This window comes from Berghia stephanieae, chromosome 5 (assembly GCF_034508935.2).
Source record: "Berghia stephanieae isolate SIO BIC M18660-M18661 chromosome 5, UCSD_Bste_1.3, whole genome shotgun sequence".
Lineage (NCBI taxonomy): Eukaryota > Metazoa > Mollusca > Gastropoda > Nudibranchia > Aeolidiidae > Berghia > Berghia stephanieae.
The window spans coordinates 2,426,714-2,444,213 of NC_088364.1; the positions used below are offsets into that span (position 1 = coordinate 2,426,714).

Sequence of the window (17,500 nt, forward strand, 5' to 3'; positions counted from 1 at the left end):
TTCAAGTTATAATCAATAAGGGATCATTCAAGTTATAATCAAAAGGGATCATTCAAGACCTTTAAATAGCCTATTATGCATGCTGATATAGAAAGATCAAGAAAAACAGATCTCATTCATAGTATAGCTACTCTAAGGCATACTTCATTTTTCCTATCCATTTTGACAGTCCACAATCATCCAAGTTTTACATGTATACTTGTCAGTCTTATGACTAAGGCTATCAGTTACTAATGAATACTTGATCACATCATCTCTCCAGGACGGTTGGTCTGTGTAAGGCTGTTTCTTCCTACCTCAACCAGACTGATGACTTCCCACAATTCCACACTGTTTTCTCCAAGGTTTTCACTGCCCTCGATCTAGCATCAGACATGGCTGGACATGTTGAAGGTAGGAACATTTTGGTATTTCTCTATACTTATATTTCTTGAGGTGATGGTTGGTGTCGTTGTTGTTATTGCCATCGTTACTATTGTTATTGCTATATTTATTATTGTTCTTCCCATCATTGTTGTTTTTGCTGTCGTTGTTGTTATTGCCATCGTTATTGTTGTCATCATCGTTGTTATTGTTGTTGTAGTTGTTTAGTTAAAAAGTGATTGCTGTTTCTCTGGCTCATCATGTTTGTCAACAGATAACCTACACTAGTTGATGTCTATGACTGTGATATGGATGCACAACAATGTCAAACACAAACACACACACACACACACACAAGTACTCAACCGCAAGTGACAGACAAATACACACACACACACACAAAGACACACACAACTACAGTAACAAACAAACACACACACACACACACACACACACACACACACACACACACAAATATTCAACCACAAGTGACAAATACACACACACACACATACATACATCAGCCTCTATTTCATTCATTGAAACAATACGATTTTTTTTTTTTCTACATTTTTCAAGACTTGGATGACCTGGCATGTTCCCTTAACGACAACAAAGAGATCAGCTTGAAAAACTTTATGAATAAACTGGAGGATGTGGGAATCATTAACGACATTCAAAAGGTTTGTCTTGTACTTGCCAGGTGTAGATCACGTGTTTGTGTGTTATACAGTCATTCCGTTCTTGAGGTTTTTTGTGGTCTTTAAATGGGATGGCTGTTTGTCTTGTACTTGCCAGGTGTAGATCACGTGTTTGTGTGTTATACAGTCATTCCTTTCTTGAGGTTTTTTGTGGTCTTTAAATGGGATGGCTGTTTGTCTTGGTATACCTACCTTAGAATAAGATCTATCCATTACTTACTGAATTACTTATCCTCTTGGTGCTTCAATTGCACATAAGGCCGACATAGTAGATCTCCAACCATCACAATTTGCTGCCATCTTTGACATCTCTCCCCTTTTCCACTTCTGGGTCTTCATGTCACGCACCAGGGTCCTTCTCCAAGTCTCCAAGGGTCTCCCTCTCCTCTTGTTCCCTGCAGGGTCCATGTCCATGTGAAGGTGACCCTTGGTATAACATCATGGTTCATCCGTTCATCCCCAGGGCATGGCCAGTCCATCTCCATCTTCTTCTCTTCACAAGAAGGGACACAGGCTCTAGTCCTGTTCCCTTCATCAAGTCGATGTTTGAGATGGCTCTTGGACAGAATATCCTCAGTATCTTCCTCAAGCATTTGTTTTTTTACAAATGCTCTTTGTCAATTTTCATGTTTCAGCACCATATTATAGAAACACAGAGAGAATGTTGGATTTGAAAAATCTGATCTTTGTTTTGGTCTGTATCCTCCTTGACTTCCAGATATTACCAAGAGCTATAAAAGTCCACCAAGCTTTAGAGAGCCTCTTTAAAATTTCAGCCTCTGAATTTCCATTTCTAATAATCTTGCTCCCCTGACAAGTGAATGCCTGAACATCCTTCAATTCTTCATTTCCAAGCGTCACCTGTCTTCGGGATTTCTTATTGGTCCTTATGAATTTAGTTTTTGTCACCTTTATTTTTAACTCCAACATTTGAGCATGACTTTGGACCAGCTTTGTTTTTGATTGTATATCGGTTGGTTGGTTGGTTGGTTGGTTGGTTGGTTGGTTGGTTGGTTGGTCCATATTGATGTTAAATAAAAATACAAACAGTAGGGATTGATCGTTCAATCATGAATTTATTATGAAAAGGCATGGACACCTTGCTTGTCTTGCAAGGGACCAACAACAGGAAATGTATCATGGTAAGCACAATAAAAATAATGGATCAATGAGATACGGAACGATGTATCAATCAGCGTATAATGGTCTAAGGGACATAACACTAGAATAAACAAAATGAGCAAATAAAGTAGGAGTTACATCATTAACATTATCTTATTATGAGATCGCGTTCAACAAAATCGGTCAGATTGTGTGACAAGAGCACAATGTCATCCGCAAAGTCAAGGTCTTCCAGTTACAGTAAACCATTTCTAGAAAAGTCAATTTTGATTGTAGAGAGACCATAGAATTATAGACTTGTTTTGTCATCATGTGGTTCCACTTTAGTGCAATATCCAAACCTTGTATGGTATGACAACAGATCCTTTTTCAACAATATACATTTAAAAAAAATAATAGCAAACATGAAATACTGGAAAAGAAACTGAAGAGACAAAATTAAAAGAAAAACGAAACAAAATCAATCAAAGACAAAAACAAAATGCAAACAACCTAATAATAATTGCCTCTTGGGACAGTAACGATTATCATCTCATCATCATTGTCATTATTATGATTATTATGATTGTGATTATTATTATTATTATTATTATTATTATTATTATTATTATTATTATTATTATTATTATTATTATATTATTATTATCATTATCATTATCATCATTATTATTATTATTATTATTATTATTATTATCATCATTATTATTATCATTATTATTATTATTGTTATTGGGGGCGAAGTGGCCGAGTAGTTAAGGCATTGCACTGTGACCCAGAAGGTCCCAGGTTCGAGGCACTTTCGTTTTTTTTTCTTCTTTGAGCAGGATTATCAACTCTCAATTTGCTCACTTGGACAACGTGAGTGATTCTTGTTTTAATCAGACATCTTGTTTGATGAATTATCTGCATTCCTTCGTGAAATACCTAGGCAACAATATCTTTTGATGTCGCTGCCGAGGGCGTCATTTCAATTTAGATTATTATTGTTAATAGTATTGCTGTTATTATTATTATAGAGGCACAATTAATTCTAACAAAGGAGTGACAATAATAAAATGATTTTGACCATGTAATTGAAGACTGCTATTTTTCATGTATTTAATTCAGAAAAGTGAGTGGAGCAGGCACGGCACTTATGTTGATAATTACAAGAAATGACACAACACAGAGAATAAAAACTTTGCGGATAACTGATATGGTAGAGTCAGGATCTCCAATGGCCAGGCGAGTTGTTGTAACAATAAATTCGTGAGTTCGAGCCCCCATCGCCGCCTCAAAGTTTTTATTCTCTGTTGTTTTCTGGCACATTTCTACTCATCTCATTTCTTGTTATATTTCATCTACTTCCATAGACCATTTTTAGCTCATCTGTCTGTTGTATCCTCAGGCTGTGGATGAGTTCATGAATCCACTGGATCACTTGAAATGTTCCGCTCCAATCACATTCAGCAATACCGTGATGGAGGTCATCAATGCCACCGTGATGGGAGGTCAACTGGACATTGGTCAGATGGATCGCTGTGTCCAGGACACCACAGTGGAGTTTAGACAGATTCTCTCCTCTGCCTCCAAGTAAGTAGACCTGTAAATTCTCAGTCAATTGACTGAAATCAGTCAATTTGTCTAATTCAAATGTTTTAAAAAGGGAAAGAAAGAAAGAAAGAATGTCTGTAAAGTAATTAGGATTAGGAGTGTTCCACAGCGCTACGCATAGCTCATGGGGGCCGTTTATATTAACGATGGATATATCACCAAGGCTAAGTGACGCTTTTAGAATTGGCGTGTCTGAACACATCCCAGTGTAATTTCACACAGCCGTCATTAAATTATTTTTTCACTTTCCAAACCTGTCGTGATCCCAATGGTAGCCAATTTTAACTGAGCCGCCGAGCGATAAATTTCACTGATTCATAAAAGTATGAAAAAGTAAAACGTGAAAGCCGGAAGTGCGTTATGTAGACACCTTTAAATCGAAAGTTAGGATAGATTGCTACAAGCACATTTCAATTGCCTCACGTTGTAAACAAACTGGTTGACCGTTTCTTCACTGATCAGGTACCTAATTATAATAACAATGGTAAGTAGCCTAATTAATTCCTGTGCAAATCAGGACGTTTTCTGCCATTGTTTTGCTCAAGTGAGTTTGTTGTTTACTGTGGCATCCATTTCGATTCTTTTGATTTTTCCGCCATGCCTGCCAAAGTTTCTTCATGATAATTCACTTCTACTTAATAATTCATTGTATTGGCCAGAAGTCATATTTAATTCAGTTTTTTTTCTTCTGTCATTTACTGATTGAAAATCAAGTTTGCTCATTGCTACATTATTCTAATGTTCTCACAATGCCTTGGCTGTTCGTGGGTCGCAATTCAGACTTGTCGAGCATCGATAAAGATGTGAGGAATAAATTCAATAGGTCATGGCTAGAAGTTAAAGATGATAATGGTGATTATTTTTCTGACTATGTCAGAAAAATGCCAGAGGCAGGAATATGACTTTGATGAAGTCATCTTTACTTATATGAATGATATGCTTATTTAGTTTAGCATTCCTTCTACATCAAATTATGGCAGTCATACTTCCAGTAAGAAATAACACCCACTAATGTATTGCATTTATCACTCTCCTCTCCAATGATGCCCTTATTTGTAAAAAATAATTGAATCTTCAGTTTGTCAAAGAGTTTCAGTCAATTTTTATAGAGCTCATTTCCAGGTCTAAGTAAGACACGAGGGTTGATGGGACTGGTTAGAAAATGGTGGATAATTAAAGACACATAGCACAGGATTGGCTCCTTGGTCTGTCTTGACTTTTTCACTTTGGAGATCCCGATAATCCAGTTGTAGCAAAGGGATCAGTATATGGGGAGGGCATGTGCATTGTGCATTTTATTTTATTTTATGTATTTATTTATCTGTTTATTTTTGTATTCACCTCTAATTTTTTATTTACTTATTTGTTAATATATTTATTTATTCACATATCTATTCACCTATTTATTTTTTTAAAAATTATTTATTTGTTTCTTAAATTATTATTTATTTATTTTTTAATGTTTGTGTGTGTGTGTATATATATATATATATATATATATATATATATATATATATATAATATATATATATATATATATATATATATATATATATATATATATATATATATAATATATTTCTGCATTGGTTTATTCCCTTCCAGACTCTTGGACTTCATAGAAGAACTAGTAGGAGCCTTACAGTCTCCATCCATCAACAAGTTTCTCAATGATCCTGAAATCCTCTCCTTCCTCAACTTTATCATGCATGGAATTGACATCAACAATCATAGTCAGTCTCCTCTAAGAATTTCTATCTTCTTAAAATTTGGATATATTAGTTCTGGTCAACTTTTATGCTTAAGCATATAGAAAGCTTATGAGTCTTGTACATGGAGGGATGGATTGAGGATAGGAAGAGGAGGGGGAGGAGGAGGAGGAAAAAGAAGGAGGGGGAGGAGAAGGAAGAAGAAGAAGGAGGGGGAGGAGGAGGAAGACGAAGGGGGAGGAAGAAGAAGAAGAAGGAGGGGGAGGAGGCGGGGGAGGAAGAAGAAGGAGGAGAAGGAAGACGAAGGAGGAGGAAGGAGAAGAAGAAGGAGGGGAGGAGGAGGAAGAAGAAGGAGGGGGAGGAGGAGGAGGAGGAAGAAGAAGAAGGAGGAGAAGAAGAAGAAGAAGGAGGAGGAGGGGCAGGAGGGAGAAGAAGAAAAAGAAGAGAGAGAACGAATAAGGAGGAAAGAAATTCATGCCCTAAAACAAAATTTAAAGATTAATGTTTTTTTGTTTGTTTTTTTTTAACTTTTGTATCAAACAGAGATCCTCAAGTTTGAAGACTTGCTGCAGACCAATGCTTCAGTGACGACCTACCTGACAGACACCCTAGGAATACCAGGAGTAATAACCAAGGCATTCATGAATTCCTCCGTCGACCAGGACTGGGTAAGATCTGTCGAATCATTTAGTTATATTTTAGAACCCACTCAATCCTTCAACTCCTTCTAATAAAATGGTCCAAACTCACACTTAGTCAATCCAATGAGAATATTTCTCAGGTCACAGAGCAATGCCTTAACCACTCAACCACCTGGCCCCCATGATATGGAATGAGTGGAATATAAAGAGTGACACCCCCTCTCCCCTGTGAACTTTTGTAAACTAGATATATCCACAAAATTTGTTTAAACCAGTTTTCAAGGGGTTCCAAGACGACAACAAAATTTGAATTGTAGGAAGCGTTGCGCATGATTCATTCAATCATTGACTCATTCATTCAATCATTCATTCATTCACTCGTTCGTTTTAAGTATTTGACAACCATAAAACCTAGGCAGTTATATGATTTTCCAGAACAAGTTGTTGAGTCAAACTGTAAATGAAGTCAGAGACATCTTGTGTGACCCCTCACGTCTGTCTCAAGTCCTGACCTTGCCTGAAGGGTCAGGGGTCAACATGACACAGATCAGTGAGATGATTTGTACCAATGAAATTACAGATACTGTCATGTACTTGAAGAACTTGTCAGCAAGATCAGATCAAATTGACAAGTTGATAGTGAATGTATTATGATTAGTCTCTTATACTAGACAGTAATATTGTTTAAGTTTCTCCTATATCTATAATTTTAAAACACCAGCTCATTGGAACTCGTTTCTTGTATGATTGTTGTATCTCTGAACCTTGTAATGTATCTAGTGCTTTTTACTATAAAAAGATTAATATCTAATATTTCATGTACATTGTTTATTAAATCACAGCACAGGAAACAGTACATCTATGTGGAAGATTATTACAATCATTGACTAGATATTCTTTACTCGAGTAATAAACCAGTATAAACTGGTTATAATGATTTATCCTAATAAATCAAGTTTTTCTACAATTGAGAATTAACAATATCTGTGTGAACATACAGCAGCTGATGTAATTATAGCATGAACTTTGGGCTAATACAATCAGTGAGATGCATTGTCACAATTAAGCAAGATAGGAGAAGAACTTACACTTTCAATAGATTAGCAAGGTATGATGAATACATTTGGTACAAATATAAGTATATGCACTCTAGGAGAGTTAACTCTCTTATTAGTTATTCAAACGTGTAAAATTTTATTGATTACTCTTATCAACTCTGATAGGGCAGGATAGATATACTCTTAATAAATACTATCAGACATCAGCGAAAGAACCTACTTTACTGACAATACTATAGCATAAGAGACTATAGCAGAATGACTTAACCTCTTCTACAAATCTATTACAAGAACAAGCAAATGACTTACTTCTCTACAATACTATAAGCAAGAGATCAAGCTAGAATGACTATACTCTCTACAAAATATAGGCAAAGGCATCAAGCAAGAATGATGTATACCTTCAGTACAATACTATATCAAGAGAATCAACAAATGATTACCTTTCATCTACAATTATCTAAGCAAAAGAATCAAGCAAATGTTACTCGTCTACAAATACTATAGCAAAGAATCAAGCGAGAATGACTTACCTCTCTACAAATACTATAGCAAAGAGAATCAAGCAAGAATGACTTACCTCTCTACAAATACTATAGCAAAGAGAATCAAGCAAGAATGACTTACCTCTCTACAAATACTATAGCAAAGAGAATCAAGCAAGAATGACTTACCTTCATCATGACAGCAAATACTTACTTCAGCAAAGAGAATCAAGCAAGAATGACTTACCTCTCTACAAATACTATAGCAAAGAGAATCAAGCAAGAATGACTTACCTCTCTACAAATACTATAGCAAAGAGAATCAAGCGAGAATGACTTACCTCTCTACAAATACTATAGCAAAGAGAATCAAGCAAGAATGACTACCTCTCTACAAACTATAGCAAAGAGAATCAAGCGAGAATCGACTTACCTCTCTACAAATACTATAGCAAAGAGAATCAAGCAATACTTGTAACTTTCAGCATCGAAAGCAACGATACTTACCTCTCTACAACTACAGACAGCAATATGGAACTCTTCATGTCTATCTCATCATAAAAACAATATGTGTAATCTTCATGTCACTTATCTCTCTGACAAATACTATAGCAATCAAGACAGCATATTGAACTTTCATGTTTCTCTATCATCCTACAGCACACAATACTGTGTAACTCTTTCATGTCTATCGTCTATCATCTACAGCACACAATACTGTGTAACTCTTTCATGTCTATCGTCTATCATCCTACAGCACACAATACTGTGTAACTCTTTCATGTTATCGTCTATCATCCTACAGCACACAATACTGTGTAACTCTTTCATGTCTATCGTCTATCATCCTACAGCACACAATACTGTGTAACTCTTTCATGTCTATCGTCTATCATCCTACAGCATACAATACTGTGTAACTCTTTATGTCTATCGTCTATCATCCTACAGCACACAATACTGTGTAACTCTTTCATGTCTATCGTCTATCATCCTACAGCACACAATACTGTGTAACTCTTTCATGTCTATCGTCTATCATCCTACAGCACACAATACTGTGTAACTCTTTCATGTCTATCGTCTATCATCCTACAGCACACAATACTGTGTAACTCTTTCATGTCTATCGTCTATCATCCTACAGCACACAATACTGTGTAACTCTTTCATGTCTATCGTCTATCATCCTACAGCACACAATACTGTGTAACTCTTTCATGTTATCGTCTATCATCCTACAGCACACAATACTGTGTAACTCTTTCATGTCTATCGTCTATCATCCTACAGCACACAATACTGTGTAACTCTTTCATGTCTATCGTCTATCATCCTACAGCACACAATACTGTGTAACTCTTTCATGTCTATCGTCTATCATCCTACAGCACACAATACTGTGTAACTCTTTCATGTCTATCGTCTATCATCCTACAGCACACAATACTGTGTAACTCTTTCATGTCTATCGTCTATCATCCTACAGCACACAATACTGTGTAACTCTTTCATGTCTATCGTCTATCATCCTACAGCACACAATACTGTGTAACTCTTTCATGTCTATCGTCTATCATCCTACAGCACACAATACTGTGTAACTCTTTCATGTCTATCGTCTATCATCCTACAGCACACAATACTGTGTAACTCTTTCATGTCTATCGTCTATCATCCTACAGCACACAATACTGTGTAACTCTTTCATGTCTATCGTCTATCATCCTACAGCAACATACTGTGTAACTCTTTCTGTCTATCGTCTATCATCCTACAGCACACAATACTGTGTAACTCTTTCATGTCTATCGTCTATCATCCTACAGCACACAATACTGTGTAACTCTTTCATGTCTATCGTCTATCATCCTACAGCACACAATACTGTGTAACTCTTTCATGTCTATCGTCTATCATCCTACAGCACACAATACTGTGTAACTCTTTCATGTCTATCGTCTATCATCCTACAGCACACAATACTGTGTAACTCTTTCATGTCTATCGTCTATCATCCTACAGCACACAATACTGTGTAACTCTTTCATGTCTATGTCTATCATCCTACAGCACACAATACTGTGTAACTCTTTCATGTCTATCGTCTATCATCCTACAGCACACAATACTGTGTAACTCTTTCATGTCTATCGTCTATCATCCTACAGCACACAATACTGTGTAACTCTTTCATGTCTATCGTCTATCATCCTACAGCACACAATACTGTGTAACTCTTTCATGTCTATCGTCTATCATCCTACAGCACACAATACTGTGTAACTCTTTCATGTCTATGTCTATCATCCTACAGCACACAATACTGTGTAACTCTTTCATGTTATCGTCTATCATCCTACAGCACACAATACTGTGTAACTCTTTCATGTCTATCGTCTATCATCCTACAGCACACAATACTGTGTAACTCTTTCATGTCTATCGTCTATCATCCTACAGCACACAATACTGTGTAACTCTTTCATGTCTATCGTTATCATCCTACAGCACACAATACTGTGTAACTCTTTCATGTCTATCGTCTATCATCCTACAGCACACAATACTGTGTAACTCTTTCATGTCTATCGTCTATCATCCTACAGCACACAATACTGTGTAACTCTTTCATGTCTATCGTCTATCATCCTACAGCACACAATACTGTGTAACTCTTTCATGTCTATCGTCTATCATCCTACAGCACACAATACTGTGTAACTCTTTCATGTCTATCGTCTATCATCCTACAGCACACAATACTGTGTAACTCTTTCATGTCTATCGTCTATCATCCTACAGCACACAATACTGTGTAACTCTTTCATGTCTATCGTCTATCATCCTACAGCACACAATACTGTGTAACTCTTTCATGTCTATGTCTATCATCCTACAGCACACAATACTGTGTAACTCTTTCATGTCTATCGTCTATTCATCCTACTAGCACACAATACTGTGTAACTCTTTCATGTCTATCGTCTATCATCCTACAGCACACAATACTGTGTAACTCTTTCATGTCTATCGTCTATCATCCTACAGCACACAATACTGTGTAACTCTTTCATGTCTATCGTCTATCATCCTACAGCACACATACTGTGTAAACTCTTTCATGTCTATCGTCTATCATCCTACAGCACACAATACTGTGTAACTCTTTCATTCTATCGTCTATCATCCTACAGCACACAATACTGTGTAACTCTTTCATGTTTATCGTCTATCATCCTACAGCACACAATACTGTGTAACTCTTTCATGTCTATCGTCTATCATCCTACAGCACACAATACTGTGTAACTCTTTCATGTCTATCGTCTATCATCCTACAGCACACAATACTGTGTAACTCTTTCATGTCTATCGTTATCATCCTACAGCACACAATACTGTGTAACTTTTCATGTCTATCGTCTATCATCCTACAGCACACAATACTGTGTAACTCTTTCATGTCTATCGTCTATCATCCTACAGCACACAATACTGTGTAACTCTTTCATGTCTATCGTCTATCATCCTACAGCATACAATACTGTGTAACTCTTTCATGTCTATGTCTATCATCCTACAGCACACAATACTGTGTAACTCTTTCATGTCTATCGTCTATTATCCTACAGCACAATACTGTGTAACTCTTTCATGTTTATCGTCTATCATCCTACAGCACACAATACTGTGTAACTCTTTCATGTCTATCGTCTATCATCCTACAGCACACAATACTGTGTAACTCTTTCATGTTCTATCGTCTATCATCCTACAGCACACAATACTGTGTAACTCTTTCATGTCTATCGTCTATCATCCTACAGCACACATATACTTTAGTTATCTCTTTTCATATCTATCGTCTATCTCCTACAGCTACACAAATACTGTGTAACTCTTTCATGTTTATCGTCTATCATCCTACAGCACACAATACTGTGTAACTCTTTCTATGTCTATATTCGCCTAATACTTACCTTACAGCACTCACACAATACTGTGTAACTCTTTCATGTCTATCGTCTATCATCCTACAGCACACAATACTGTGTAACTCTTTCATGTCTATCGTATATCATCCTACAGCACACAATACTGTGTAACTCTTTCATGTCTATCGTCTATCATCCTACAGCACACAATACTGTGTAACTCTTTCATGTTTATCGTCTATCATCCTACAGCACACAATACTGTGTAACTCTTTCATGTCTATCGTCTATCATCCTACAGCACACAATACTGTGTAACTCTTTCATGTCTATACTCTATCATCCTACAGCACACAATACTGTGTAACTCTTTCATGTCTATCATCCTACAGCACACAATACTGTGTAACTTTTTCATGTCTATCGTCTATCATCCTACAGCACACAATACTGTGTAACTCTTTCATGTCTATCGTCTATCATCCTACAGCACACAATACTGTAACTCTTTCATGTCTATCGTCTATCATCCTACAGCACACAATACTGTGTAACTCTTTCATGTCTATCGTCTATCATCCTACAGCACACAATACTGTGTAACTCTTTCATGTCTATCGTCTGTTCGAGACTATTTTATGGAGGATTCATCACCTCTCTGACAGTCTAATAACAATCACAAAGGGCTTAGTAGTGTCTTAGTGCCGCTATGTGGTCTAGCGCTATGACACTAACCTTCAGATTGGAAGGTCTAGGGTTCAAGTCCAACTGAGCAGTGCATGGTTGAGTCTTTGGAAAAGGCTCTGTACTCAAATTCCTTACCAGGTGTAAAATGAGTACCTGGCTGTTAACAGTGTTGTCTTCATCGGAAAAAATAAAAAATTAATTGTAATTTCACCTAACAGCCGTTATGTCTTGTCCTACATGTTATATTTTGTTGTTGACTAGGGACCCCTTGTAAAGCTTTTTGAGCACGTTTAGTCAATATTTGCTATTTTATAAGCTCAAAAAGCTCAAGTCAAGTTTATATGTTTTGTAATAAGTGTATTATTTCCATCTTTGACTAAATCAGAGATCAGGAGGCGGCAATGATTTGATAAAGATTGTAACAGACTTGACAAATGGACTGGCTGACCTCATCACACACTTTGATGGCATTGTCCAGCTGTTTGTAGACTTGGCTACCAAAGAAGATCTGGACATCTTTGAAGGGAATGCTGACGTCATTGATGACATCATTCAGGGTGACCTCATGGAAAGATTTGGAATGGAGTGAGTGGATATTTTTAAAATTAAATATTAAATCTACATTTGGAATTTTGTAAATGAATTTTTAAAAAGTAAATATAGAGATATGTACATAAAAAAATGTATGAATGAATTATGGTTACTGTCATTACCCTAATTGCTATTACAGTCCAAGCCTGTATTGGGGACACCGCTTTATTGGGACAATTCCTTGGGAATGGAATTTTTTCTCTATAAAAAGTCATATCCTTTCCGATTCTCAGCTGCTTAATTGGGATGGCCCGCCGCCTAATAAGGACAAAATTTGACAATGGCCGTCCCCATAAAAACGATGGTTCATAAAATGCAGATGAGTCTAACGGTACAGTCATCCAGATGTAGGGTCGTACTATTCATCACAGAGGTGTGAACAATAGAATTTACTGGTATCCCCAGTTAGTGTCTATTGCAGCAACCAATCACGTGTATTGCCAAACCGTGTGACATAGTCGTCAGAGATGTGAACAATAGAATTTACTGGTATCCCAAGTTAGTGTCTATTGCAGCAGCCAATCAGGTGTGTTGCCAAACCGTGTGACATAGTCATCAGAGATGTGAACAATAGACTTTACTGGTATCCCCAGTTAGTGTCTATTGCAGCAGCCAATCAGGTGTGTTGCCAAACCGTGTGACATAGTCATCAGAGATGTGAACAATAGACTTTACTAGTATCCCAGTTAGTGTCTATTGCAGCAGCCAATCAGGTGTGTTGCCAAACCGTGTGACATAGTCATCAGAGATGTGAACAATAGAATTTACTGGTATCCCAGTTAGTGTCTATTGCAGCAGCCAATCAGGTGTGTTGCCAAACCGTGTGACATAGTCATCAGAGATGTGAACAATAGAATTTACTGGTATCCCCAGGTAGTGTCTATTGCAGCAACCAATCAGGTGTGTTGCCAAACCGTGTGACATAGTCGTCAGACATGTGAACAATAGACTTTACTGGTATCCCCAGTTAGTGTCTATTGCAGCAACCAATCAGGTGTGTTGCCAAACCGTGTGACATAGTCATCAGAGATGTGAACAATAGAATTTACTGGTATCCCCAGGTAGTGTCTATTGCAGCAACCAATCAGGTGTGTTGCCAAACCGTGTGACATAGTCGTCAGAGATGTGAACAATAGAATTTACCTGAATTCCTTGGCAGTATCATCGGCTGCCATGGGTCAACTGACCAAGGGTTCGACGTGTAATGAGTGATAGCTTTGTTTGTTCAAGGCTGTCACCCCCAAATGGTTTATTTGTTCAAAGAGACGAATGGGTAGAAAGATCATCTGAATCAATTTCTTACTTATGCAACTGTTATGATCAACGAACGACCTCAAATTGAAAACACCCCGCTGTCGAATGAAGGCTGGTGAACGCGCCTTTCAGCATTCTGGTCCAAGGTTGTGGAATTTACTACCACTAGAGATACGTTCTTCGTCTTCACTAGAGGAATTCAAGCGTCGATTGAAGACATTCTTATTCCGACAGGCTTTCTTTTGATTATATGTATAATTAGCGTTGTTCGTGTACTGTGTTAGGGCTTAATCTATGTTATGCGCCCAGAGCCCTCCTGATGAAGGGATGTTTGGCGCACTATAAATCTATACCATTATTATTATTATGAGTGGCAAATTCGTAAATTGTTTTGTGCCTTTAGATTTGTCTCTCATCATTGGATCAAATCAGCAGTCAAGTAACTGCTGCAGTAACCCACATTAGACATCAAACAAGTCTCCCTGATTACTATGTGGACTAGGATCAATCTGGAAATTGCCCAATTCCATGGCCGCTGCTTAATTGGGACGATTTGTCGGGAACCGAGCCGTCTCAATAGACCGGCTTGGACTGTATTATTATTATTATTATCACAATGTTTCTTTAGAATATTTCCTTCACAATAGCCTGTATCGTATTATACAAAATTTATTTTCTTCCCTCCCATTTCAGTATGAAGAAGATTTTCAACTCTGTCAAGCCATTCTTCTCTACTGACGCAACAACTCAAGCTGTTATCCGTGATGTGGAGAAAATTATTGATGGAATTATTGCCATTGAAGTGATCATCAAGGGACCTGTGGTGGAAACCTGTAAGATGATACAAGTCTTTGATGTCTGCCAATGCTGGATGGGCTGTCTTCTATTTCCTTATGTCTGTTTTCTGAGTTGCTTTCTCACTGTGTCTTGGAATGGGGTTTTGTTTTTTTTACTTGCTTTTGTCCAAGCCCTGGCCGGGGTCCTTGACTGGGAGGGAAGAAGTCAAATGTATATTTATAGTTTTGGGAGATCATATATTTTCCTAGTAAAGTTTGTAAACATTTGAGTGTATTCCTCTTAGTTGGGACCTGTGCTTGTGTTTAGATGAGACTTTTAGGTGATCTCAAACCAATTACACTGATAGTGTGCTCTTGGAATCTACATCTGTACCCTTCCCCTTTGTCTTACTTTTTCTTTTGTGCTTTTAATTGTATTTCTATAACTTTCTTGACTTTCCCATTTTCTTCCTTTTTACTGGTGCTGAAGTGACCTTAATGTGTGGCAAGCGCTGTAAAACTCTTAAAAACAAAATAAACAAACAAGGCCTGTGACTGGCGATACAAATCTAGAGCATTTTGATAAAGAGATGAGTCATGGTGATGACGACGGTGACAATGAAGACATAAATAGTTATGAAGGTCTACTGGGATTTCTTGATATTTATCTGTCTTCCAATGTTTTCCTCCACAGTGGAAGTCGAGGACCTGGTGTTAAACGTGGCAGGCCTAAGAAAGTACATGACAGATGATTTGAAATTTTCACCAGACATGGTTGATACCATCCTCCAAAGTGTTTTCTCTACTAGAGTGGTAAGGATTGTCCAAATATTAAATAACTATAACAATGTAGGCACCCAACTATCCAACTACCAATAATACACAAGCAACATTACAATCAATATTCAAGCATTCGTTGTCATCTTATTCCTCTTCAAATGAACCAAATTAGTCAAACAGTGGAGAATTATACCTTCATGAGAGTCTGGTATGATACAAAGCTGTTAGAAGCTGTAGATTGTCACATGTAATGGACAATCATGAATAGGACAGTCTGGTATGATACAAAGCTGTTAGAAGCTGTAGATTGTCACATGTAATGGACAATCATGAATAGGACAGTTTAGAAAAAGAATAAAATACCAAACACTCAATGTTTCAACCAGTAAGAAAAACAATGACAATGTATCACTTGAAATCCAGACGGACATTCCCACTATTCTGATAGGTCAAAAATCTACTGGTTAATATGTGTGTCCACCCACCCCCCATAATTAGACTTTGTGTGAGAATACAAAACTAGAAAATACAACAGATCCCGTGATTCCATACCAAACAATAGGAAAGAATGGAGAGTCGTCTATTAATTGCCATGTTTGTTGTTTTTTTCTGTCCTTAGTTGCTTGGTCTGGAAAGCAAACCGGTGTATAGTTGTCAGGAAGTCTTTGAGATGATTCTGGTCATGAATGGAACTGGCAAGACACCCGATGAGGTCAGCAAGGCTTTTTGTCAGTTGAATGACCAACAACTCACTGGACTGGTCAATGCTTTGAAGATGGAACTAGATATCGGTGCTATGGTGGCCAAGGTATGCCTGGACAGATGGTTCATTTTGTCATTGGTTCATTCAATAGGAAATAGGAAATGGATGGATGAGTGTCAAGTTATATTGGATGTTTATTATGATCAAGGCATCCTATATATTACTATGACTTACTTGGTATCCATATATGGTTTCTTTATTTACAATACTATTTTATTATGATTAATATTATTATTGTTACTATCATCATCATCATCATCAAATTTGAGAGAATTTTTTGCATAGAGCTAGCCTTGACAAAAGAGAGGTTTCAACTCAAATATCCGCACCTAGCAAGTCGGTGGAAAAGAAAAATATGACAAGGAAAGTCCCAATGGGTAGTCGGAAGGCTCGATCACAAAAACGTGATTACAGCAGGGCTGAAATAGGGCGTCAGATAACGATTATAAACAGCCAATTGATAGGAAGGGCAATTATAAAAGCAACGACACCAGGTCCACAGATTCAGAAAATGAGATTTAAAAAATCATGCACGAGTGATGAGCACCAGCAATTTCTCAGAAGCACAAAGATTCGCAATCCCAAAACAATAAAAAACTATCGACAATTTCAACTAATAAACACAGTTGTCCAAACCAAAAATTATTGATGATCAAACCTCCACCAGTTTTATCTATAAATTCTAATGATAAAATGGATCTATCGAGATTAAACAGATATCAAACAAAGATGAGAATGGTGAAACGTGTAACGATAACAAATGTCTTCTGCGAAAATCAGTTCTGGACGACGTCGTTAGTCAATTGAATATAGGATCCTCGTTTCTCAAGAAGACCCCATCATCAGATTCAGAATGTCCGCCAATGACAAAGCCCAACGAACGCATAGGAGTCTCGAACCTGGCCATCGATGTCGTTTGCAACTACGCCATTAACATCTCATCTGTCTTTCAGAACACGATCAGCCATTGCTCCGCGTCTACATCCAATGCCGAACATTCTGAGTGTGTTTTTGGCGAACTTCAGGATTTGGCGTCACT

General features: G+C 37.3%; 1 protein-coding gene across 1 annotated transcript in view; it reads left to right on the plus strand.

The window, feature by feature from the left end:
• The window catches only part of LOC144972239 (uncharacterized), a 318,601-nt gene that overhangs the window by 205,429 nt on the left and 95,672 nt on the right, over positions 1-17,500 (plus strand). Inside the window, exons 66-75 of the mRNA XM_078913282.1 lie at positions 263-393; positions 943-1,046; positions 3,574-3,758; positions 5,385-5,512; positions 6,032-6,156; positions 6,565-6,760; positions 12,681-12,882; positions 14,836-14,975; positions 15,613-15,731; positions 16,318-16,506. Coding sequence (XP_078769408.1) covers positions 263-393; positions 943-1,046; positions 3,574-3,758; positions 5,385-5,512; positions 6,032-6,156; positions 6,565-6,760; positions 12,681-12,882; positions 14,836-14,975; positions 15,613-15,731; positions 16,318-16,506 — 1,519 coding nt within the window. The remainder of the gene's footprint in view (positions 1-262; positions 394-942; positions 1,047-3,573; positions 3,759-5,384; positions 5,513-6,031; positions 6,157-6,564; positions 6,761-12,680; positions 12,883-14,835; positions 14,976-15,612; positions 15,732-16,317; positions 16,507-17,500) is intronic.